Source organism: Papaver somniferum, chromosome 10 (genome assembly GCF_003573695.1).
Source record: "Papaver somniferum cultivar HN1 chromosome 10, ASM357369v1, whole genome shotgun sequence".
In the NCBI taxonomy this organism is placed as follows: domain Eukaryota; kingdom Viridiplantae; phylum Streptophyta; class Magnoliopsida; order Ranunculales; family Papaveraceae; genus Papaver; species Papaver somniferum.
The window spans coordinates 26,044,250-26,071,430 of NC_039367.1; the positions used below are offsets into that span (position 1 = coordinate 26,044,250).

General features: G+C 35.8%; 1 protein-coding gene and 1 pseudogene across 1 annotated transcript; one reads left to right on the forward strand and one right to left on the reverse strand.

Moving 5' to 3' along the window:
• Positions 1-18,449: 18,449 nt before the first annotated feature.
• On the reverse strand, positions 18,450-22,436 carry LOC113318055 (annotated as a pseudogene).
• A 126-nt stretch (positions 22,437-22,562) lies between these two features.
• On the forward strand, positions 22,563-25,795 carry LOC113318054 (adenylate kinase 4). The gene is made up of 6 exons (XM_026566178.1): positions 22,563-22,757; positions 24,111-24,256; positions 24,376-24,495; positions 24,619-24,786; positions 25,153-25,242; positions 25,457-25,795. The coding sequence occupies exons 1-6, from the start codon at positions 22,652-22,654 to the stop codon at positions 25,553-25,555; spliced, it is 729 nt and encodes a 242-aa protein (XP_026421963.1). The 5' UTR covers positions 22,563-22,651; the 3' UTR covers positions 25,556-25,795.
• Positions 25,796-27,181: the final 1,386 nt, after the last annotated feature.

Below are 27,181 nucleotides of genomic sequence, written 5' to 3' on the forward strand. Positions count from 1 at the left end.
AAGAAACGGTTTGACATTAAATGTGAGGTATACCTCCCAAATAAATGACATTAAAAATCTACATTCATTGTCTTAAGTAAAATTAATATGTGAATTAATCTGGACCATTCTTTATATGCCTAAAATGTGAAAAATTAATATGTGAATTAATCTGGACCATTCTTTATGTGCCTAAAATGTGGATTGAAAATCTTAAATATTTAGCTTAATCTGGACCATTTTCTTTATATGCCAGAAATGTAGTTGAATAACTTAAGCATGTATCTCAATTTGGGCCATCCTTTATGTGTCCAAGCTAACAAAAATTATCTCAATCAAACAAAATAACAGAGAATTATACCTTGGAAATAGAGTTGTGCAAAGATGAAAAACTAACAAAAATTAACAAAAATTAAAGAGAAAAGCTAACAAAAATTATCTCAATCAACCAAAACAAAAAGAATCATACCTTGATAGTAGAGTTGTGCAAAGGATGAATATAGTTGTTAATTTAGAATAAAAGAAATGGTTTGACATTAAATGTGAGGTATAACTCCCAAATAAATGACATTAAAAATCTACATTCATTGTCTTAAGTAAAATTAATATGTGAATTAATCTGGACCATTCTTTATATGCCTAAAATGTGGAAAATTAATATGTGAATTAATCCGGACCATTCTTTATATGTCTAAAATGTGGATTGAAAATCTTAAATATTTATCTTAATCTGGACCATTCTTTATATACAAGAAATGTAGTTAAATAACTTAAATATGTATCTCAATCTGGGCCATCCTTTATGTGTCCAAACTGTAGATCTCCGTCCATTAGGAAAAACACCAATGTTCCTTATAATATAGATGTCTAGAATCCGCTCCACGTGAAAGTTTATACTCTTTTGACACAAATCATCCTTATTAGTGTTAGTTTTATTCGAATGACTATTCCCTAAGGGAGCACAACGGGTCAGGTAGGTCGGGTTCGGCTTCACAGGTCACACTACCCGTTGATGACCGGTGATTGTAATCATCTGAAAAGAAGAGGGTACCAAGTACACCACCATCTTTTTCGTTCAACTACCTGTATGGAAAAAACCTAATACAATCACAAATAGGTCAAAGCAAAGACCCTTGGACAAGATTGCATATAGATTTTTTTATCTTTCTCTTCCGAGATCAATATGTATAGACAAAAGGTTAGTATACCTGATTGTGTAGAAGTGTTCTTGGACGACCTCAAAAATAAATATCCAAACAAGTAGTTTATTTTGATAGATATTAGACTTGTCGTAAAGATCAAAAATCTATCTAGTTTTTTCTCTTTTGATAATTGCTTTGACAGTTTGTAAAATAAGATTTGTTATTTCGGTAATATTTATCTTGGTTGATATTAGATCGAAATTAAACATTCAACTCTTTGTCATATGATTTTGAATCTCAATATATTCAACAACTCTTCTTTAATGGTTCTGCATGTGTTCATCAAACAAATTTAGCAATAATACTTCCAATATGATATGTTTACCCTTTTTGTGTATACATACTCCTCTGTTTCTGCAATATATATCATGAAATCACAAAAATAATTCTCTTCTCCTATAAAAATCTTATGCGTTCAAGTCTTACATGTATATAATAGTTAAGCTACTAATATTTCTCTCCCTTTTTGTCACAAAAGTTAACAAAAATAAGAACTAATTTGGATATTAAGAGAATTTTTCACATACGAATGAAGGGCAAACAAGATTTAGGCACACAGAAGTAATTAATTAAGTGTCAGGTCTTTTGATTAGTTAACATTAATTATGATTTAACGGCAGTAATGAATAGGGAATATTTGGACCGCTGGATTATGGTTGAAGGGGTACTCGTAGGGTTAGGATTTTGTCTCCCTATTTAATGTGAAGCGATGTAAATTGTTTAGAAATGAATGAGAAATCTAAAAATAGACTATGCTTTTAAAATACAAAAGGTTCTTGCATTTCAAGTTGTCTAATTTAGGACAACTGGTATCAAAAGCAGGTTATGATGGCTAGAGAAACTATGAATGATCTTGACAACACCATGAAGGAAGTAAGATAAAAGATTACGAATTTGAGTAATCATCTTGCACGTGAAGCATATAATACGAGAGTGATAGCACAAGAAATTTCAAAGAAATTAAAAGAAAGCTCGGATCTGTTACATGAGCTCGTGAATCTTGCTAAAACAAACACAAAAGAGATTAAGCAGGGTACCGCAGCTTTACAATAACTAGTAAATCATTTAACTATATAAGAGAGTTTTGCAGCTAGGAACGTCAGTTTTACACCAAGAGAGCAGGAATGAGACTTTATTACATATAATATCTTTGATAAAGGCAGATCTTTCTTTAAGAGTCCTAAGCTTAATTTTCTCATATTCGAAGGCGACAACCCCAGATCTTGGATCAGAAAGTGTGAAAGATTCTTTTACCTCTACCAATTAGACGATATAAAGAAGGTGAACATAGCTTCCACGTACCTAGACGGAAGAGCTGACTCATGGTTCTTATATTATCAAACTGATAATTAAGGAACTTATTCTCTGGCTTGAATTTATTGAAGATATTTGTTTCCGATTTGAAGATTTAGCAAACGACAATTATGTTGGTTGATTCAATAATCTGTCTCAAATGACAAGTGTAGAGGAATATTATTCACAGTCTGAAACTCTAAAGGCCTTGATGTTGAATACAAATAAACATCTCACAGAAGATTTTTTTTTTTTTTTTGAGTTTCTTAAGTGAGTTGAAGGAAGAGATAAAGAGTGTTATACAAATGTTTAAGCCAACCACCCTATCACAAGCTTTTATTTAGCTAAGATGCAAGAGATCAGTGGGTATACAACCAAAAACTTCAAAATCACCACTAAAAATAAATCCAAGTACCTCCTCATACCCCAGATATGATACCAGCAACTCAAGTCTCATATCACCCAGAGCTACAACTATAAACCCCAACACCTAAAGATTGCTCATCACTAACAAGTCTAATCCATCTATCTCTTAACTCAGACAAAAACCATTTATCCAAGCTATTAAAAGGCTTACTCAAGATCAAATAAATGCTAGACATGCCAGGGGATAGTGTTATAATTGTGATGATTAGTACAAGCCTAGTCACTTATGCAAGTCTCAATAACTATTTATGTTGGCGGCTAATGGAGAAGGAAAGGAGGAAGAAATATAAGAAGAGACACTTACTGAAGAAGATTCTCCTATACCCATAGATACTGATATGGAAATTTCCTTAAATGCATTGACTGGTGGAGCCAATGGGGAGACCATCAGAATTCCTGGTACTATTAAGAAACATGGAATCTCCATTTTGATTGATACAGGGAGTACTCATAACTTCATAGATAGTGATTTAGTTAGGAAATTGGTTGTATAATCCACCCCACTACTCACATGTTGGCGAAAAAATATAATGGAGAAAGAACAATCAACTTTGGCATGTGCGCTAACCTGAAGTGGGAGATGTAAGGGAATTCATTCACAAGGGATGTGATATGGTTTTAGGAGATGACTGGTTGAGGGGGCTAGGAGATGTGGTGTTTAATCTTTCAAAGCTCAGGATTGCATTCAAGCATCAAGTAAGGAAGATAACTCTCACTGGAACAACAAACAACACTTCCTTGATGGCAATGATCTTTAAGGTTTCTAAGAAGTTCTTCAAGAAAAACACCCATAGGATCATTGGGCAATTTTTTTCTATATCTGCTACTCCAGATACCAATACCGCTCCAATACCACCAAAAATCAACACCTTACTCTCTAACTACAATGATGTGTTTGCTGAACCCACTAATCTACCCCCCACTAGAAGTCTTGATCACAAGATTCCTCTCAAGACCAACTCAGAACCTATCATCCAAAGACCCTATAAATGTCCATATATTAAAAAACAGTGGTAGAGAAACTTATTCAGAAAATACTGCTCAATGAGGTCATTCATCCCAGCCATAGCCCATTTTTATCACCAATTCTATTAGTCAAGAAGAAGGATGAAAGATGGAAGTTCTGTGCCAATTGCAGGAAATTAAATGAGATTACTATCAGAGACAAGTTTCCCATACCAGTCATTCATGAGATTTTAGATAAATTTCATGGAGCAAAAGTATTCACCAAGATTGATTTGAGATCTGGTTATCACCAAATAAGAGTATATGGGCCAAACATTCCAAAAGCTGCATTTAAAATACACCAAAGCCACCATGAGTTTAGAGTGATGCCATTTAGGTTAACCAATGCAGCCACGGACAACAATTGTACTTTCATTGCTGAGACAACATCAACTTTTTACAAAAAAAAATAAAAGTGTTGTTTTTCTCAAGAGGAGTTAGAGTACTTGGCACATATCATCGCATGCCAAAGAGTAGCTGCAGATCCCTCTAAAATTGCTAGTATGAAGGAGTGGTTAGTTCCAAAGAATGTTAAAGAATTAAGAGGTTTTCTGGGTTTGACAGGCTATTATAGAAGGTTCGTAAGAGGGTATGGAATAATCAACAAGCCACTTACAAAGTTACTTAAGAAAAAATCATTTCAGTAGTTCCCTACAGCAAGTACTGCCTACCCAATAAGCAAGCCCAAAAAGCTTTTAATACTCTCAAAGAAACTGTGTGTAATGCGCCAATTATATCCCTTCCCGACTTCAACAAAGAGTTATAGTGGAAGCGGATTCTTGTGCTAAAGGAATTGGTGCATTTTTTATGCAATAAAGACAACCTATTGCTTTCTTCAGTAACAACGCTCTAGGAATTAAGTCTATGGATTCCCAACTCATGAGAGAGCCATTAACAATTGTATTAGCAGTTACTAAGTGGAGAGGTTACTTGGTTGGTAATAAATTCACTATCTACACGGACCAACAAAGTGTCAAATACTTTATGGAGCAAAGAATCACAACAGTCTTGCAACAGATATAGCTGATAAAGTTGCTAGGATTTGACTACATCCTCAAGTATAAGAAGGGGCTAGAGAACAAAACAGTTGATGCCCTTTCAAGAATGTCTGCCTGTCAAGCTATCACTATCTCTCAACCAGAGACTCAAGACTTGATTTCCAGCTACAAGGGAGACTCAATGGCTAATTACTCATTCCCAAGTTGATTTTGTCTAAAGAAGCCAGTGAGGTGTACTCATTCAAGGAACGGGTGCTAAGGTACAAGGACAAATTTCATGTGGGTTTTGGAGATGACATGAGGAATAAGATCATGGACTCGATTCACTCCTCATCCATTGGAGGACATTTTTGTATCCAAGAAAGCTACTCTATAGCCAAAGCCTATATATTTATATTGGTCGGGTATGAAGAAAGACTCAGGTTCCATTTGGCATCGATTTTTTTTCAACGCAAGCTAGTTAGAACTGCCGGTAATTGAATGGTACGACATTTGAATCACTTGTATTGTGGTTTTGTTGTTTGGCACATTTCAAGAAGTAAAGATTCATTTATTGCATATTTTATAAGAAAAATAAACAGGGAAGAACAAATTAATCAAAAAAGAAAAAGAAAAATTGAGTCCTGATCATATATCCCTAACCTAATCTCTTGTTGTAGATTGCATCAATAAATAAATAAAATCTCTTGTTGTAGATTGAATTAGAACCCAGAAAATCTTTAATTTGAATTTCAAACCCTACAAATCTCCCATGGAATACTGTTTCAAAACCATAAAGATCTCCCTTTGCTTACTAAATTCATAACCCTAGAAACTAAAAATTGTTAACCTTCAGAGAGAGATAACAAGCAAGAACATACAATATACATGATCTTAATCTACAGAAGACATGAAACTTGATCTGGATCTATGAAAGATATGATAATAAAAAATTATAGGTGTCTACGTTCGGATGTTGATCAATCAAGAACTCTTAACTTTTGTTTATATATCTCATTGTGAAAATAAAACTTGATCTTGATATTTGGAGGAGATAAAAAAAGGGAAGAAGAAGATTCAGTTTTAATCTTCACAAAAAAAAAACAGGGGAAGCGAAAGAAAAAATCATGAGAAGGATTATCTGGAAAATTGTATAATAATAGTCAAACTTTGTCAGTTGGATGTTGTAACAGTGGCGACTTTCAATGCAGACCTCTACATCTCGGTGTTCAATTCCGCCCATTGGAGGTAGTATGGATTACCTGTAGTTCCAATGTCTTGCATTCCGAGCCTTGCAAAACACGTTTATATTGGATGCAGCCTTTGACATCACCGTTGACTACAACTCGGTGTCCCCCCCCCCCATACCAGAGCATGCTTGGAAACATGTTACAGTAGATTTCATAGAAGGTCTGCCCTAATCAGATAGGAAATAGGGGATTTTTGTTGTAGTGGATAGGCTAACCAAGTATAGTCATTTTATTGCCATGAGTCATCCCTACACAATAACCATTGTAGATCAAGCTTTTCTCAATAATGTATTCAAGTTACATGGGTTACCATCTTCAACTAATTCTAATAGAGACGGGGTCTTCACCAGCAACTTTTGGCAAGATCTTTTCAATAATTTAGGAGCTTCTCTCAACCTCATACTGCCTAACATCCACAAACATATGGGAAAACAGGAGGGTGAACGGATGTTTGGAAAACTACCTCAGGTGCATGACAAGGAATAAGCCAAAAAAATGGAGTAAATGGATGGCTTTAGCTGAGTGGTGCCACAATACCAACCACCATACAAGCCAATAGATGACACCATTCAAGACCTTGTATCTCACGTTCCACATGGTGACAACTTTAGTTGACAATTAGGAAGAATACTTGACTCAAAGGAACCACATGTTGGAGCTGTTAAAAGAGTCTTTGCTCAAAGACCAAGAAAGGATGAAGTTGTATGCTGACAAGAAAAGGACAGATAGAAGCTTTGTAGTAGGAGTCTGGGTCTATCTGAAGCTACAACCATATAGACAGACCTCTGTAGTGCTTAAATAATATGGGAAATTTAAGGTAATTGAGAAGATTCGAGCATTTGCTACAATCTTAGACTTCCTGAGAGTGCCAAAATTAATCATGTATTCCATGTCTCCCAACTGAAAAAGAGGATTGGATCTACAGCTGCTACCATGTGTACCTTGCCTCTTTTTGATCATCAAGGACAAATTCAAGTTAATCCACAAGTATTACTGGATCAGAGGGTCATTGTTAGGAATGAAGCATCGGTACAACAATTGCTGGTGCAGTGGACCAACTTATCCCCCACAGACGTTACTTGGGAAGAAAGAAAAATTTGGAGGCTCATTTTGCAGATATCATCCTTGAGGATAATGATGTTGAGAAGGAGAGGGAAATGTCACATACCAACTAAGGGAGGCCAGGATTTAGGCACACAGAAGTAATTAATTAAGTATCTGGTCTTTTGGTTAATAAAAATAGCGGTTAGATTAATTAAATAGTTACTTAACGTTAATTATGATCTAACAGCTGTAATAACTAGGGAATATTTGAACCGTTGTATCATGGTTGAAAGGGGACTCACATGGTTAGAGTTTTGTCACCCTATTTAATATGAAGCAATGTAACTTATTGAGGAAATGAATGAGAAATCTAAAAATAGGTTGTGTTTTTAAAATACAGAAGGGATCTTGCATTTCAAGTTGTCTAGTTTAGGACAAGAATCAAGTTCATAAGAATTCGTTTAAATCAAAATTAACGTTAAATATACCAATACTAAGTTCCCAATCTTACTTTCTCATTTGAATAGATTTAATCAAATTTCTCTATCATATCTATAAAATCTCCTAAACTTATCTCATGGACACCATGCTATACAAAGACATAATCATAAAGAACAAGTATTGCAATTTTTCCAACCGATTTCAATATTAGTGAACACAATATTTAATAAAAGAGTACTTTTGTTAATAGAATAAAGATATACATAGAAATATATTTTGCATAAATTTGATAACTATGTAGTACATACGAACAAGTTCATATTCGCGTTAAACCTTCTTGATCAGCAAGACTATCCTCATTCCTCTTATTGTACCTTAATACCGATCAAATATAAAGATAGGCTTATTAGCATCAAGTCTTTTCATAAGGACTTTTTGTTAGTTAATGAGACATTTTGTACCTTAAGAGCATCTACAAAAGAACGTTTAAGAATCATCACTTCCAACTTATTTTATGCACAAGTAATGATAACCTTAACAGAAGCTTCATTTAAGTTAATATTTGGTTTCGTAGGATTATATTCCTCTCATATGCTCAAAATACAATGTCTCATTACATGATTTTCTTTTTTGCATACGAATATATTCTTACACACAATTTTCCTTACACGATATGATTTATTTTGTTGTCTTTTTATACCGTGAAAGCACGTACAAGGGAATGCTTAAGGATCATCACTTCCAAATTGGTTTTTTCACAAGTATGGACAAACTTACCAATGGATGTTTGGAAGTTAATATTTGGTTTCTTAAAATTCTATTCGTCTCATGTGTTCAAAATATTGTCTCTTGACTATTTCTTTATATATTAACCAAGAACCGAAGATCTTGAAATAAATATTTTGTATTAGATATCGATAAATATTCATAGGAGGATAAAAATGAAATGATGTATAGTGGAAAATCCTACATATATTTATGTTTGACGATGATTATTACAATACTTTATAAGAATATTTATGTATCCTACATATAATTATGTTTACAATACTCTGTAAAATTACTATTTAATAATCTTACAAATAATAATTATTAATTATTAATTTTAAAAGTTGTGTATGCAAACAATGTTTGAGTTCGATCAATATAAAGACTACATGTCGCAAATCATACGAAGCTCAATTTTTTCATCAACATAAAGACTTATCTTAACTTTGAACATGACGGATTTTCGATGAAAATAGATCTCTTTAGCACCATCATCTAGTGATATATTAAAAACACCAAAATCGAAGGATTTCGCTTCACCTTCAAGTTTACATCTCTCAGTGAAGATATCTCAACACCTTTTGACTTCACTTATTTTATGGATAAATTTAACACATTCGGATAATGTTATTTTGTGTGATCGCAATGGAAAAAAAACTAGAGAGAGAAGAGAAGAAGAACATTAAAAGAACCAAAGAGGGGAAAAGAATAATAACACCATCGTATTGTATTCTCCTCTCAAGTATCTATCTCTTACTGGTTTTTTGTTTCTAAATGAGACAAAACTTATGTAAGTCCAACATGAAAATCTTTCACAATACTTTTACACGTTCCTGATGTTTATATTTAGCAACTAGGTATGACCTTATAGTTCTATCTTTTTTTGACACTGGGATGTTACGCCACACGTTTGGGTTGTTAATTGTTACAACATTATTTCTGGAGAAACATACTTTTTTTCCCGAAGTATTTCTTATATGGGACAAAAGGATATTGCTCTTTAAATGATGGAGGATATGTCATACAAAAGGATAGTCCTTTTCAAATTATCATATTTTCGACCATGCAATGGAAGCAAGCTTATGGTTTAGCAAACTGTAATATATATTTTGAAAATTCGAACAAAGATATGTTGAAATATCGATGTTCATGTAAGTTTATATATACCGATTGGGGAAAACTTTCTCAAAGAGGCTTGTATAACGCGCTGAAGATGTGTTTTCAGGTATATATTATTGTTTACAAAAGCAATAAACATGAAGAATATAGAAAACTCGACGCATGTTGATAACAAGTTCAAATGCAGCTTTCTCATAGCACTGCAAGTGAAAAAGGCGTAATTCTAAACTACTCCATACTAATTAAGTAAGTTTCTTCACAAAAAGACCTCTTTTATAACCAGCAAATTTAAAATCGATGAATGATATATAAAAATATTTTTTTTTCCACCATCATAATCTGGTGATATAAATCAAGCACGTCCTTTGGATGAAATGATTTAATTTTACCTTCAAGCTTTACATCTCTTGGTAACGATATATGAATACTTACTTTCTTTACTTCTTAGTATCCTCTACTGAGGGTCCCGTTTTCGGTGGTTGATGTTTTTTTTTTTTTTGAATCTCTGTTTGCCAGATGTATACTTCCATTGTTTTTTTTATGTATCTTCGGATTGTACGTTTTTAGATTTTGAATTGTATGCATTACCGCCTATATATATACAACACCCAAATGAAGTGATATACTTTCAGTCCCTGATAACTCCTCTATCTCAGATAACTCCTCCATTTTAGCAGTAATCATGTCTGAAAGTCATAAAGAAGATTTGAAATTGAGTATCATTTTACATGGACATTTTCAATGCATAATCTAGGTTTTTTGATTGCCTCCTTTTGTTATCTTCTTATAAATCGATTGGTTGATAGATTTAACATATATTCGCAAAGAGTTTTGAGTTCATCCCTTATAGGATAATCGAATTCTTATGAAATTGAGTTCTCTTAATATCCAAATTAATTCTTACTTTTGTTAACTTTTGTAAAAAAATTAAAAAGGGTAGACATATTAGTAGTTCAACTACTATAGACATGTAAGACTTGCATGCAGAGCATTGTTTAACAGTGAGAGAGAATTATATGTGCGGTTAACGATACATCTCGCAGAAAGAAGTATAAAGGGTATAAATATCATAGTAAAAGTGTTATTGCTAACTTTGATAGTAAGAATATTATTTATAACTAAAAATAGATTTAATATATCCAAGCGGGATAAAAGTGCCTATCAAAGCTTCAAGAAATGAGCTAATGATCACGTGCATAATCATTGAAGAAGAGTTACAGAGAATGCCTTGGGATTCAAAGTATATGACAAAGAGTTGAATGTTTAAATTTGTGTAAAAGCATATTTGTATAAAATTTGTCACTAAAATTGACAAATGAGAGATCGTTAGAACATTGCGCAATTGAACATGTACACATTTGTGCGTAAAGTCTGGAATTGTCAAATTTAGAATGACAAAAATATTCTTTAAAATACTACTGTCGACGGGTGAAAATGATTTTCTGGTTCTTGGAGAAAATCGGTGAGACGAGCGGTTCCTCGAACGAGCAAATTGCCTTAACCTTTAGGAAATAAATGCACTGCACGGGAGTGCTTTGAGATCGAGAGATCAATATATAAAACTCCGGCCTAAACCAAGACAATAGTCGTTCCAGAGTCAATTCGGTCACAAAGAGAGATGAGGGTCGATCTGTAGGATGGAAGCTGAGAAGTGTGTGAGATCAATGATGATCAAGGATTGTGGATGTGTTGGAGACTTTTGCAAGTTTTCTGTGAACTGTTGAGTTCGAATAAGGTAAATTTTGATCGATTGAATTCTGTTATGCCGAGAGTTATTATTCAGATCGGAATTATTATTTTTCAATCGTGGATTGAGAAACTTATTTATATTGCAGGAGTATTAGACACATTGATCCCAGTAAGTGTGACGGTTGCAAAGGAGTGGAACAGTGGGAAAATGGAAATTGTGTTTGAACCACCGTGCAGGTATTTTGGTTGATTGTCCATCCACTACTTTGCTAACTCCTTCAACTACTTGCACGACTTACTCACATTTCTCATCGTGGGTGTACACAAGATGAGAAATGTGAGTAAGTCGTGCACGTGCCGTAGGCTGCCAGACAAAAAACTTAGTGAATATCCCACCATGTGACATAATTGATGTCTCATGAATGTGAAGTCTGCATGGAAGACGTGTATTTAATTGATCAATTGTTGACTTGACTAGACACGAGTCTTAGCCTTGATGAGTCTAGCATAATGAACGAATGTGGTATGCTCATAGACTCATGGATTGAGCATAAGGTGTCTGCTGAGACAGAATAATGGACATAAGTTGAGTCTTGATGACTTGTGATATATCATTTTACCAGTTGAGGTAATAATGATGCTTCAATAATCTGGATCGACGCGCGTACGATGAGATTGCTCAATCATGAACCTATTATGATATGTCGAGTATTTGACAGATATGTTGTTGAATTATGCAGAATGCTCATTCCTAATCTTATGGTCGAATGACAAAGTAAGGATCAGAGTATTCGATGTAAATATTGGATGGTCGTCCGTTCGAACCATGTTGCTCAATCAAGCAAAAATGTTGGTAGCAGGACCGAACATTAAATATAAATTAAAACATTGATTGCTGGATCAATATAAAAGTTATCGATGTTTATCGAATTATCGTAAATTCGAAACCCTAATTTCTGAGAATTCTGGATTGGAGATAGAGAGTTGTTCACCGTGGATGAAGAAATATTGACCAATCAATGGGCATGATAGCCGACTAATGAGTGGGGAGACATGTCCTTGAACGAGGATTCATTATTGGAGAATCATGAAAACATGAATTATTATTGTTGAAATAATAATGGAAAGGCGTGGGACCGGCAGGCCATCACGGCCAAGGGACCGGCCAGGTCCGAGCACGGGACACCATGTCCATCACACGTTCATTCCTGAAAGTTTTAAGTGTTTTGTTGGTCGTTTGAGCGATTTTCAGAAGAGTTTGATCTTGACTGAAACTCTCAATTTTGCACGAATGAGCAAGTAGGACTTTGCTCGTGTGACCAATATTTTAATAATATTAAAATATTGATATTTTAATATTTACCGTGAGAAGCCTGGACGGTCGTGGGACCATTTGACTTTTTGGGTTTTCCTCCCCTAGATTTGAGCAATCTTTGAGAAATTTGCTCAAACGAGGGAGTTTCATGAGATGAGAGAAGCAATAATAATAAAATAAGGAATTAGAGAGGCGTGGGACCAGCCACGGCCGTGGCATGGACGGCGGGCCGGTGGGCCCGGTCTCGTGACGCTCTTTCCTATTTTTTATTATAATTGCGTGAAGAAATATGGAAAACTAGGAGTTTTGCTCAAACGAGGAAGTTTGCTCAAACAAGGGAGTTTTCAAGAGATCAGCAAAAATAATAAAATAGGGTTAAAAGAAAGTGGAGAGGAGTTGGACCGGCCACGGCGACATGACCGGTCGGCTCGATCCTTTGCACGCCTCTTAATTCTTTTTTTTTTCCTTTCCTATTTTGCATAGGTCTCCATATTTCCTCGTTCGTCCATATTTTTAGGTGCTCGTTGGTGCATTAGTGATAAGTACACTCACACCATTTTCTCGGGGCTTACTCGATAGTAGCCTAAATTCCCGAAAAGTGAATATCTATTACTAATCCATGGAATTTAGCTGAGAAAAGCCATGAAACGGGTAATGAGATATTATGATAAAAAACAGATTATTTTCTAGGTATTCAATTGATGAATATTGCGATTAGAATTATTTTCTAGCTATTCAATTGATAAATAAAGCCATATATTCTTCCACTTTTTTGCGTATGTCTGAAAATCGAAGATACAATTCAACCCCATCGCGGTTGTTAGTGTTACCTCTTTCATTACAAAAAATTTCAAAAATCTTACTCCAATACAATTGACTTGGTAAACCACTTTTCCTTCATTCTTCTTCCCTCTTTGGATCGCATAGTACAAAAATTTTGCAAAGAGATTCTTCTTCCAAAGTAAAGTTGGGTTTATACTTTGAGTATCATTGAGTTTGTAGGAGTTTTGGTGGAGATTATTGATGTAGAAGGTGTCATTTTGATTTAAAACGGGTGGTTATATGCAGGTGGAGTTATTTCAAGTTTAAATAAGTGGTTGAACAGTTAGAACCTTCTATAGATCAGTCTTCAAACAGATCTATTTTTCAAAATTCAAAAAACTAACTGATATGATGAGGTATAAAAGGAAATTATAGGTGTTTATGGCCAGGAAATCAATAGGTTGACCAAGACGTAATTAAGTATAAACCTGCAGGGTTTGTGGTGTGTCAGATTTACGGCTAGTATTTCTGGCCGTAAATAAGAGTTGTTACTTTCTGTTAGAATTACGGCCTGGATATATAGCCGTAACCAGGAGTCATTTTCTTTTTGGTTTATCAGAGTAATATACAGCTAGGTATTTCCCAATCGTAAACAAATTACGGATGTAGTTCCTAACCGTTTTGATTTTACGGCCAGGAACTAGAAATATCGACCAAGTCGTAAACTATAGTTGTAACTTTATGTCAGAATTACGGTTTGGACTCCAAACCGTAACAAAGATAAACGGCCTGGATATGTAGTCGTAACCATAAGTCATTTTATTTTTGGGAGACCAGAGTAATATACATATAGGTATTTCCCATCCTTAAACATTTTAAGGATGCTTTTCCTAATCGTTTTCTTGGTAACGTCCGAGAGTTTCTAACCGATAAAAAGTGCAAGTTTATTTGACATCAATTATATGCATTTACGACTAGGTTATGTGAAGCATCGACCTAGCGGAAAGTGCCCAAAAATTTCAATAATTTTGATTTTTTCCTCTTTGTTCTTAGATTAGACAAATGGAAAAACTAACATTCATTTATACATGCAAAATTATAAAAATTCATCCGTCCAAATACATAACCAAACAACGAAAATAGTAAATAGACAAAATCTTAGATAATAAAAAAATCCATAAAGTAAAATACTAAAAAGCCACTAAATAGTCATTCACTTGATTCCTCCTCTGAATCCGAGCGCAAAAACGCATCCAAATCGCCGTCCTCTTGCTCCTGTTCTACAACTCTAGCTTTTTTACCTCTTTCACTGCCACCTTGAATTGAAGTCTTTTTACCTCCACCACGTCCACATCGAGCACTTGTTCCAGCACAACCACCTTTTTCACCTCGACCACGGCCATATTTTTCACATTTTTTACCTCAACCTCGACCACCTTTTCCTTGCTTTGATTGAACTTGCTCACCGGAGGGAGTATTTGAGTCATCGCTAGAAGAAGGAGACCTATCCCTCTTACCTCTCCTTGGTCGGTCCTCTTCATAAGTATATAGACCTCCTTTTTCAGGGATTATTATGCCTTTAACTCGATTCCGGAGTAACCTTGGTTCATGGACCGTTAAATTGTCACCCTAATTAATCATACGGGTCATGTCCTTGACCACCCAATTAACTCGTTCAAGCTATTTTTTCATATCAAATACACATACTGTAATTATTCATAGATAATTAAAAAAAAAACATATACAAACATAATTAGTAGTATACGTATCACCATCTTCTCCCAATCATCTTCTTCATTCCTTGATGTCCTTGATTTTGAATTCTCTGCCTTCTTGAAGTTTCTATTCGCTTCCGGATCCAAATTTTCCACATAAAGATGAGACCACTCTTGATACCATTCCATGTAATTTGTGTTCGCTTTGGAAGTCCCATGAGAATCTTCAAGCGCTCTTCTACTCATTTGGTTTACTTATTCGGAACGAGCATTCCAATGCTCGATCAACGGTGCTGGTTCGTAGGTCAATCTGACATCTTTGTTCTTAAATTGGGAGTTGGCTACGCTCAGTTTATAACGAGAGGCTGGACAATACCAATTTGGCGGAGTGTTCTACGAGGATCTAAAATGACGAACCCAGTTGAATGAAACAAAGGTCCCACATAGGTCGCCACGTCAGAAAATACTTTATCACCAACTTCACCTTCTCCATCCTCATCAAGTTTCAAATACGGATCAAAAACCACATCATCGATTGTCAAAGCATCCAACCTTTTCCTCATTTCGACCATTTTTGTCTCTTTAACCTTGTGTTGGGTCCCTCGAAAGGGCTATCTTCCTCATGTAGGTTTCTCTAGAACCCAATTCTTATCCCGAGAAGGCCTCAAGGATTTAAAATGGTCGTAAGCCCATGACAACGAAAAAAATATTTATAAATAAGATATTACACAGAAACCAATATATAAAAGTAAAATAAATAAATATTTTGTTATATTAAAACAAAAAGATACCTAGATATAAGAGCAACACATCCCGTAATTTGTGTTTCGCTCCACCCAGAAGCTTTGCAAAGATTATCCATCACACTAGCAAGGAGGGCGGTTCCCCACGAGTACCTAGGTACCTCGTTTTTTTTCCGGATCGAGACCGAGAGTCTTCAACCACTGCAAATAACAAGAATTTACCTTATTTCCTGAGAAATCGGGAAAAAAGACGGTCCCAAGAGCGTGCAACAAGTAAGCTATAAATGTATGTCGAGCTCTTTCTGCGTCCATCACCACCTCTCCACTAGTAGTCTTGCGGACAGAATCTTCAAACTTCTCCCTCAGAAGAACCGTGTTAATCTTCCTTGCCATATTAACTGTTTCACGATGTTCACCCGGTAGACTAAATTCCCTTTCAGCTCTAGGCACGGCTCCGCCACCTATCTCAAACTCTTCTTCCGCTTCATCTTTGCCCCACCCAAGACAACGTTTCGCCAAGACACAAAGTTGATCAAAAGGAATAGAATTGTTGAAACCCTCAAACACAGCCTTTCCTTCCAAAGAAAGACCGGTGATTTTCTTTGCATCATCTGGAGTGATAGTCATCTCGCCGAACAGGAGTAGAAAATTCATGGTTTCGGGCCAGAATCTTTCTCTAAACCACAAACTGTCACAACATCATAGGTCTTCTGCAAAGCCTCGATTCCAGACCGTAACCCCGAAGCTTGTACCAAATCTACCACATCTGGATGCTCTTTCTCCAACGGCCAAAACCTTCCTTGTTGGTGCTTTAGTTTAGGGACCACTTTATCGCAAAACTACAAAGAATATAAAATTTTCGTTGTTACAATTAAATATCCATAATAAAATGAAAATAACATATATTAAGTTTGATTTATTACCTTTGCGGCACAGACCCTAGCATCCCATGATGTCTAGTAACCAAACAAGACGAATCTATCTTTTGGCTCACTCCCAAGGTCTCCCATTCTTCTTGGGAGGTAAAAACACCATAGATCAGTGATTCGTCTTGCCGTTTCTTTTGGTGGATACTTCTTCTTTTCCCTCTTGTCCTCCTCAACTATAGATTTACCTTTATCAATAGCAGCACCACTTGTTTCGGCCAAGTTTTCTTCTTCTTCATTTCTTCTAGAAGTGCCAACTCCAACTTCAGTTCCTCCAGTAACAACAAGTCCACCTTCACTTCATCCACTAACTCCAACTTCAGTTGCTCCAGTAACAGCAAGCCCACTTTCACTTCCTCCACCTGTGGCAACTACAACTTCAGTTCCTCCAGTAACAATAACTCCACTTTCACTTCCTCCACCTGTGAAAACTACAACTCCACTTCCTCCATCAGTTCCAGTTCCAGCTCCAACTCTATTTCCTCTACCTTCACTTCCTCCATTAGTCACAACTCCACTTGTATTCCTTGCGTATGCACCCAATGGTTTTGTGTGACGAGGTTGCAGAGTCGGGTCATTACAAGGTGTTACTTCTTGTGATCTTTTCTTTTGCTCTGTTCAAAGACAAACAAGACCAAAAAACAAAAGCAAATAAGAAAAAACAGTTGGGAAATCTAGATGCAAAAACAATTACGGATGAGATATTTAGTAATCGACCTAGACGTAAAACATTTAACATCTAGGAAACATAATTTGCGGCTTGGTTACTAAAATTACGAATAGAAAAACCTATACGTGAAAGATACAGGTGGTTTAATTTTCAGCACAGTAATATATACGGCAAGGAAAAACCTATCTGTTACTTAAAACACGGCTACGAAAAAACACTTACGGTTATGAAACATAATTACAGATTGAGAAAACCTGGACGTAAACACTACCGCTGAAAAAAAATCGAACACAGGAGAATATACGGCTAGGAATAAACTACCCGTAAACAACTTGTTGCGACTAGGATTTCTAAATTCTCATACACATCAACTATTTCACGGCCGGGAGTTCTTAGAGATCCCAACCGTAAGACATATTTACGGCTTGCTATTCTTAGATAACACAACCGTAAGACCAATTTACGGCTGGGAAAACAAGAACTCCCAGCCGTAAGCAGTTTCAGAAACTGTTTTTTCATAACTAAATTTTTCGAAACCAACTGAATAATCATTAAAACGCTTAAATAAAGAGTGAGTTTTTCAATTCATACCCTATTGCAGTCATATCAGGAGTCCCGCCGGCTGGTTCATCTCCTTCGTTTGCTTCTTCTTGATCTTCAGTTTCATTTTCAATTAATGAAGTAGATTTCTCTGCTTCAGGAGGAGGTGGATTCGACGACGATTGACCTAGCTTTTCTTTCGGCTTCATGGTTTTATACAATGAATTTAACCGAGGACGATTTTTTTTTTGAATCGACGATTAATCGTCTCCAACGAAGAAGAAAAGAAAAAGAAGAGAAGGAGAAGGGAATGAGAATTTCCGTTTTTTTGTTTTTATGATTTTAGTTTTTTCTTTCTTTTGTTAAATTGATTAATCAATGGAAAGGTAGAAGGATAATAAGTTAAAATAATTAAGGATATTTTTGAACTTTTACATAAATTGGGTCTCCCCATGATTGCAATTAGTATTTTAAGCCCCCAAAAGTACATCCCCAATCGCCCCAATAATAGGATTCATAAACAATTCTTAAGCAACTTGTAAAGTGTAATGACCTTTAGGTATAAAAAATTCTAAAGAATGAGCATGCAATTGAAACTGTAAATATATTAACTAGCAAATATATTACAATAGGTTTACAATTTCTTTTTCATCAACAAATACTGGAGCAAATGCTAGATTTCTGAACTTTTTGTTGCAATTGAGTAGACATACGTTGAAACTGTCATATTAACTAAAGTTGCTTTTACCACTAAATTCAGTTCTCTACAAAAACCACAAAAATTGACAACTACAACACTGTTATCACTCTGAGCGATACGAAATTGGTATTACTAGGATGCAGGAATAAGTTTTCACATAAAAAAAGGTGCAGAAATGTGTAAGCCATAATCATTACTTGAACGATCTATCAATTTAGTGTCCTTCGGTAACTATCCTTGTAAATTTGCTAGTCTATTGAAGAAGGGTGCAGAAATAAGATTTCACATAGATTTGCAGTTTCTCTTTTTTCTTTTTACACAGCGGACAACATCAACCTTATTCCACCATCTATCTTGACCAACTGCAACCATGAGAGTTTGTTTACAATCCAGAAGTTAGCAATCACGGAAAACCAATGCATAAAACCAGATGCTCCATTTCAGCACCAAACAAACTACTGGCTTGGATAACTTTTACTAGAGAAATGAATAACTCAGTCAGGTGTAAATGTATAAGGAAAAAAACCACACACCCCACGAAGAAACAAAATTCGCTTATCTGAACCAGACATAGCTCCTCTTAAAACCTTAATGAAAAGTTGGTTAAACTCGGGATGTCCTTCATATGCTGCTGCAGTTATAAGATTGCCATCTGCAACACATGCTGACATCGTCTGTGGTTCAACCCAGTGAGAACCTACAGAAAGTAGCGTGGGCTTCAGCGGGAAATGCTGTGCACCTCTTTCCTTTACCAACACCTGCAGCTGCCAAGATCAGGTGTCCATGGCAAACAGAGGCAATTGGCCTTCCCAAGTCAGAGAATTTTTTTACTAAGGCTAGAACGGATTCGTCCATGGCGAGATATTCTGGGGCTCGCCCTCCAGGGATAACCAAATACATAAAGAGTCCCGAACTTAAACTCACATAATTTTCACTGAACTCTCTATTTCTTCCTCCACCTAATGAATGACTTTCCTATGTGATCAAGTTTGAGAAGCCTCTGTTCAACGCCAAATGCATCACAAAATAGAGCTTACAGCTAGAAGCGTCGATATATCAGTATACTAGATAGAGCTGCATATGAGCTTAAAAGGTCCAGAAAATGTCGGGAGAAATAAAGGTGTAACAGGTTCAAAGCTAAGGAATTCGCTTTCTCATGGCAAAGTAAACTACTCTTATTCCAAGTGCGATAAACTTGAGACAAAAAGACTTGATCCTACAATCTGACCACCAAGAAGCTAACGTCGATTTCAAATCTAGAAGTGAAGTGGCAAGGTTTTCTGGAAGCATTAAATAACATTTTATATGTGAAGACGATGAACCAAATTGATAAAATATAGACCCCAACCCTCCCTATAATTACCTCTCTTGTATAATCAACAGCTTGCTTAGCACCAGCTGCAAGAACTTGATCGACACTTTGAACTCCACATGTAGGTGATACATGGCAACCTGTAGCTACTGCAAGCTGGATTGCAGATAGGCCCACTGTTCCTCCCCCACCAATCAGCAACACCCTGTCTGTACAGACATTGAAGGAGCTTAATGACAAGGGCATACAGAAGGTTAACAATTAACAGGTCAAAAACCTTTTGAAATCTTCACTAAAATAATTAAAATAGCGAAAGTTCAACCAACAGCTCAATGGGTAATAGTTGACGTACCAAGATCTTCAACTTCTCATTGATCATCTCTTGAGTTCGATGATCTGGAGGAGCAAGCACAGGCAATGGAGCCAAAGGTGGAGGAGGTGGAAGCGGCTGCTGTAAAGAAGCTCTGTCCTTATTGAAGGCATTGAGAAGAAGCATTGATTAGCATTCAAAATATCAATACGAAACACAAATGTGAGAATAAGCTCCAGAAACTTCAGTTACAAGACAAGACAAGACAAGTTATATATTTCCTTAATAAGTCTAGATCACCTGTTTGTCTGCCCTCTGTGTTCTAAGTTCTTCCACCAGTTCCATAGCACGAATCTTACCAAGCCTTCAAGATCTGAAGATTCAAATAATCCAATAATCAGCGTCGAGAACTTACAGTGCCATCTCCCCTGACATAGAAATTCTCACTGATCATCTGATCTTTGCAAGTTAATCTTTCCTGTAAAACATGAAATCTTTGCAAGTTAATCTTTCCTGTAAAACATGAAAAACTCAAAAAATGGATAATAAGGGGAAACGTACAAAGAGAACTTCTGGAGTTATCAATTATGCAAAAAAGAAAGAATTAGGAAGCCACTTAAGTTCTAGAGGCTCAGTTTCGCGTACAGAGCAGAGCTCTTGAGGATATTGGTATTTTTTTCCGCTCAGTTTTAAAATTAAGTAGATCAACCAGATCTCACGGTAACATCAGAGCAAAACCTCGCAATTTTCACCACAATGAGGCATACTAAAATTTCTAGTCATACTAAATCTTACCAAAGTAACTTACAAAATTGAACAGCCTAGAGCGGAACAACTTGCACTTCGGTTCCTTCGGATTAGAGCTTCATGATTTAGTGAATCTTGGAAGGCATGAACTTCAGGATGAGGATATCATCTTCAGATCTTCATTCACCACCTAAACAACTGATGTTAGGGGAGAATAAGAAACTGTTTCTACCAATATATCCTCTAAAAAGGATAGAAAAGTTACTATGTCTATAATATCCTCTAAAAAAGATAGAAAAGTTACTATGTCTATAAGGTCGGACGATTTTGGTAAACATAAAGAATCAGTAATCTAAGACGATAAGTTTCTAGGGTCATTATAATACACGAACAACGAGAAAAGATGTAATGAAGATCACGAAAGGGATTAACCTGAGCAAGGTCTCCAACAGCATAATCCCGCAGCAGTACAAGACCATTTGGCTGCACATTAACATCACAGTAGGAAAGTTGACCACGAAGTATGAGACAACTGAATGTTCACAGCAATCGTTGCTATATTACCATTTCATCTTTCAGGAGAAACTGCAGATAGTACAAATATCTCTTTAAAATGTCAGCTGGGTTGACATCAAAGAAAAGAAAAATTGAGCGAGATCAATTCTGAGAAAATTCATGTACCATGGTCACCATGTCAACTGAAGACCGTGATATCTGTTTGCTAATGTCATCCGCCGTAAGATCACAAACAAATGCATTAACACAGTCACTTGTGAACTCTTTATGTGACTGCAATTCATTAACTCAGCCCAGTTACTAAACGATATACCATTAAACATAAACAATTGAGTACATCCTAAAGATGAAACAAACTCAAACCTTGACTAAATTAACAGCCCGAGGAGAAAAATCACAAGCCTGCACGAAGATATTACAACCAATGGAAATATAGTGTTTCCAGCTCCACAACCAATCTATTATCAAAACAAAACACACACTTTCAGCCTAATTACACAAAACCCCAAACCTAAAAATCAAAAATTAAGATTAGCTAACTTAAAATTTTACCTCTAAAATAGTTTTTGTCTCTGAATCTTCCTGAAAATAATGACCCCATTCTTTATCTAAACAATGCCTATCTTTAAAGAACTGTAATTTTCAAAAAAAAAAAAAAAAAAAGAACACAAATGATCAGATTCTGAGAATAGAACTGGCAGAATGAATGAGTGTATGAAGTAAAGGAACAAACTTTATCTTGATGCCAAAAATCCCAATACTTGTTCGCATCTTTTTCATACTTTTCTGCAACAAAAACAAATCAGAGCTTATAATCAGCGATTGAGTTTGACTCAGACTGAGATTGAAACCGAGAGAATTTCAAAGAAAATTTTACCTTCTTCTCTCTTTATCATCGCCTCTATCCCCAATTAGTGATTCAGTCAGTTCTGAATTAGCACTAGGAAATGCCCAAGGTATGATCTTTGCTAATCCTATCTACTTTAATTGGCGTGTTGTTTCTTAGATTTTTTTTAATTTATTTAAAATAATTTATTAATGAAAAGGTTATAATGGTAATTCGAGAACACTTTTTGGTTACAGAAGGGTAATAAGGAAGCATTGGGAGAATCAATTCTTTGCTTCTTCTATTTCATCTCTCCTTGTAAACCTTATTACAAACCCAAAGAAACACAGACCAGAGAGATTTTGTTCCGGCGAAAATGTCATCTGTAGACTTGGAGAATGTGGACTCTATTAGTCTCATGACTGAGGTTCTTCGTCGTATGAAGTGTTCTACCAAACCTGACAAACGTCTTATTCTCATCGGTATAGCCTCTCGCTTTCTCTTTATTTGTATATGCACCTTTCTTTCTTTTGTAACCTTGTTTTTCTTTTAAGTTTTTTTTTTAATCGGTGAGAAAATGTTGTTTTTGGAGGATTATAGAGCTTTGTAATGTGGGTTAGTTTGTTTTTGTAGATTATGTCTGAACCAATTTTAAAAATTGTAGCTTTTTCAGTTGTGAGCTAGGGTTTTTGGTCGATCACTGGATCCAGTTGCATCTTGTTGACTATTGCTGGATTTTGGAATTTGGGCTGGTAGTTTTTGTGAATTCAAGTACAAGGAGCCTGTTTTTTTTCCTAATGGGGATCTAGTTTTGAAGATATTTGCGTACCGTATGAGGATTATTGGAATTTGTAATGTGTTTGCACTGTATTAGGAATTGCAGCTCTGGAGATCTTAAAAATTGCATCTTTTCTAGGCCGAGCAAAATTGCATCTTTTTTTTAGTACTTGGTCTTCCAGAACTAGAGAATCCTTTTTAGAAGTGCTTATAATGGTAGTTTGAGTCAGGGTTTTTGCTGGGATTGGATGGGTTTTCAGCATGAAAAATTTCTGCGATTATTATAAAAAATTACATCTTATTAGCCTGAGTTATGGATTCAGTTGGATGCGTGGGTTCCCTTTTGAATTTACTTAGTCGTTAAAAAAATATAACTTCTTTAGTTTAAGGTAGTTTTCTGCTGGATCTGTGGATATGGTACTTGTAAACTAAAAAAAATTGCTAACTATTTTATCCAAAATTGTTAACATGTGCCTGTGTGTGGTTTCGGTGGTAGTTTAGTGCTTGGGGTCTAGACTCTAGTTACCATGTATTGTGCGCCTTTCTTGATGTCTTATTTAAGATTATTGGTTTTGTTATAGAAACGGTAAACTTCAAAGGAAATCGCAACTCTGAATTGCAGTTCTTGACGATTAAGCTAGAAATATAGGGCTGTTCACCTGGACTATGTGGAAAGATGCAGCTCTATCCCTCTATTACATAGATGCTCTCAGCTCTTTACAGATCTATAATTGGACTTTTGATGTAAAAAGGTCATAATTTATACCATTTATCTTATTTCCCAACAGTCTGAATGAGCACATGGTAAGCACCATTTATAATTGGCTTTTCCCTTCTACCCTACAACCTTTGATTTCCATTTTTCTTTTGAAAAAAACGCTGTAGTTGGAAAAACTGAAGGAAGGAGGTGTATAAATGTTTCTTTGAAACTGTTGAATGAATGGTATCCAATTGCTGATAGTGAATTTCTTTCACCACTTTTTTACTGTTTTATCTATCTTTTCGGCATATCTTTATATTGATGTATACAGTTTATCTTAATGTTTTATGTCCGGCAGGTCCACCTGGGTCAGGGAAAGGTACTCAGTCACCTATTATTAAGGATGAGTATTGTTTGTGTCACTTAGCGACTGGGGATATGTTAAGAGCTGCTGTTGCTGCTAAGACACCTCTTGGGGTTAAGGCTAAAGAGGCTATGGACAGAGTGAGCTTCTTTTCGAACTGTCTCACCTTGGGACACGATACACATCATATTCCAGTTTATCTTTTTTTTTGTGATTATTAATCCAATGCATCCCTCATCGCTTCATTTCAAATTTTCAGGGAGATCTTGTTTCTGATGACTTAGTTGTTGGCATCATTGACGAGGCAATGAAGAAACCATCATGTCAAAAAGGGTTCATTCTTGATGGGTTCCCAAGAACAGTAGTTCAAGCAGAAAAGGTCTTATCTCTATCTTATTCTTGTCCCTTCTTTTCTCTATTTTGTAATCACTTCTTTCCATTTACTTGTCCAAAATAGTTTTTCATCGGCAGCTAGTCACTCCATTTTTAATTTTTGGTGCAGCTTGATGAGATGCTTGGGAAGCAGGGAGCTAAAATTGACAAAGTGCTGAACTTTGCGATTGATGATTCCATCTTGGAGGAGAGAATTACTGGTCGGTGGATCCATCCTTCAAGTGGTAGGAGCTACCACACAAAATTTGCACCCCCTAAAGTTCCCGGTGTTGATGATGTAAGTATATCTGACTCTCCTCTTTTTTTACTTCCCAACTTTTTTGTGTTTTATTGTCATTGGAATATGGTGATACTTTTTTATGTTTGCCACACACGTTTGAGATTATCTTACATTTGATGCACTTCTAAACTTTACCACTTGTGTTTTTTAGTCAAGGATAATAGCGAATAAAAATTAAATCCCATCGTCTTAGAAGGCATGCTAACTACAAGTGGAGTTAATTAGTTTGTTATAAGTTTCATCTGCTTCTTTTGGAAGCGACCAATCCAGCTTTTTTCACTTATAGACTGGTCACTGGTCACTGATTGGTGTTATTTAGTTAATTTGGCTTGTATTCTTACGGAAACCCCTATTTACCTGAAGGTTACTGGAGAGCCTTTGATTCAGAGGAAAGATGATACTGCTGAGGTTCTCAAATCGAGGCTGGAGTCATTCCACAGGCAAACCAAGCCGGTAAGCATGCTTTTCTTGTTATATATGTTCTTACAAATTTGAGCTTGTTCTTAGAAGAATCTAAAGATGAAAGATTTGTCTTCATTCAATAAAATCTCCTCTTCAAAGCTATTAGTTTTATTACTTGTACAATACAATGTTGTTACAAGATTTTACTGTCTCTTCTCTTCTTTGCAAAATTGCTAACGGTCATCTGTGCATTTGAACTTGTCAGGTCATTGATTACTATGGGAAGAAGGGCGTTGTTGCTGCACTTCATGCCGAGAAATCTCCAAAAGATGTGACTTCAGAGGTTCAGAAGGTGCTCTCTTGACAAGTGAGCTCCTGCTGTTTATAACTTGATGTTCATCTTATGTGAGTCCAATTTATTTTTGACTATTTGTCAGTTATATGTGAAATCAACAATCGAACATTTTCGACACTCCGAGAGAGTTTTAGAGAGGGAGAGGGAGGGATGAGGACAGTAGAATTGTGGGGGGTCATAAATTCTGCCTAGTTGAGCAGTTACAATTCAATCTATCATTTTGGTTGATGTGATCTTTTCTGGATCCAATTTTTCTTTTCTTTGTTTTTAAAATAGTTTGCAGTCGTATATTTTGTGAGTTTAGATTATTTCAGTTGCATGTGATTTGAGAAAAGACATACAATGCTTCAAGTGTTGGCAGAAGAGCCAATGTTCACAGTGTAAGGAAAATACAGTCGATTGCAAAATCTTAGAATTTGAGGACCCGTTAAAGGATTCATCTGTTTGGTTGACATCTTTGCTGTACAGATATTCAATGTCAGCACCCGAGAAGCAACACCATGGATCAAGTCAACAGTACTTATGAATGTGGAGAAACAGAATGACATTATAAAATCTTATGAGCATCAGGTCAACAGTACTTATGAATGTTATTTTCCAATGTTACTGGAAAGCATAAAGTTATTTTTCTGTAGTATGAAGGTAAATCCAGAAACCTTTCAGTTTATGAGGTCTTGACTGTAGGGGACAATATATCAGTGCTTATGCCAATGGTTGATGTACAATAGAACTGCACCTTGGAGTGGTGGCCATGATTAGGGAGAGGCAGTTGAGTATTCTGAATCCATAATGGCATTTGATATTGGATCTGAGAAGTTCAGGGTGATCCTAATTCCCAAATACACCCTTTTAGAGTATTTTGAGAATAACTGCTACGGATTCTTAGAAATGGATGGGTGTCCAACCGTGATACGTCGAAGAGATCACACGGTGAGGATGTGTAAATTTCATGATTATTATAAAGAGAATGAAACATCTACTATTGCACTGGACTGAAGGGAGTATCAGGCTACCTTCTTATATATCTTTTCGTATGCCTGCTTTCTTTCATTCAATTGCTGGAAAAGACCAGATGACCTTAGAAACCTGTAATCCACCACTTAGGATGTGTGAACAAGTATATGGTGGTTTTCAGAAGGGTGTAAAGTTTTCCTGCTTTTATTCTTACAATCGGATAAAGAAGACTTTCAGGAAGTTTAAAGTCAAAGGAATTTCCTCCCCGGAAGATTGCAGTATTGAATGTGCAACTTTGGTGGAAAATCTTTTGCCTGTTTAGAAGAAACTGCAACACTAGTGAGCTGAACCTTCAAGTTAAGTGCATCAATTTTTCATTTTGATAATTGTTGTTAATAATAAATGTTGTGTACTTGGTTTGATTATTCGCATGTGTTCTTCTACCTTTAATGCCTGCCTTTAAAGCACCGGACTGGAATCAGTTTTTTGCTTGTTGATTATGGTCTTATATCTTCTGTTGGTAGTAAACATGGTCATATAATGCGTTCCAAATTGTTTTTGCTGGAAGTTGGAACCGTCCAATTATGGATGACAGTGGCATCTCAAAACCAAAACACACAACCACAATAGGCGCCAGTCAAAATATAATTAAGTTTGATTTTCAGCAAGAAATGATTTTCG

Coding starts and splice junctions, on each gene's coding strand:
- LOC113318054 (XM_026566178.1), top strand. CDS start 22,652: ATGTCATCTGTAGACTTGGAGAATGTGGACTCTATTAGTCTCATGACT. Junction 24,496..24,618: donor CAGTAGTTCAAGCAGAAAAG/GTCTTATCTCTA, acceptor TTTTTGGTGCAG/CTTGATGAGATGCTTGGGAA. Junction 24,787..25,152: donor AAGTTCCCGGTGTTGATGAT/GTAAGTATATCT, acceptor ATTTACCTGAAG/GTTACTGGAGAGCCTTTGAT.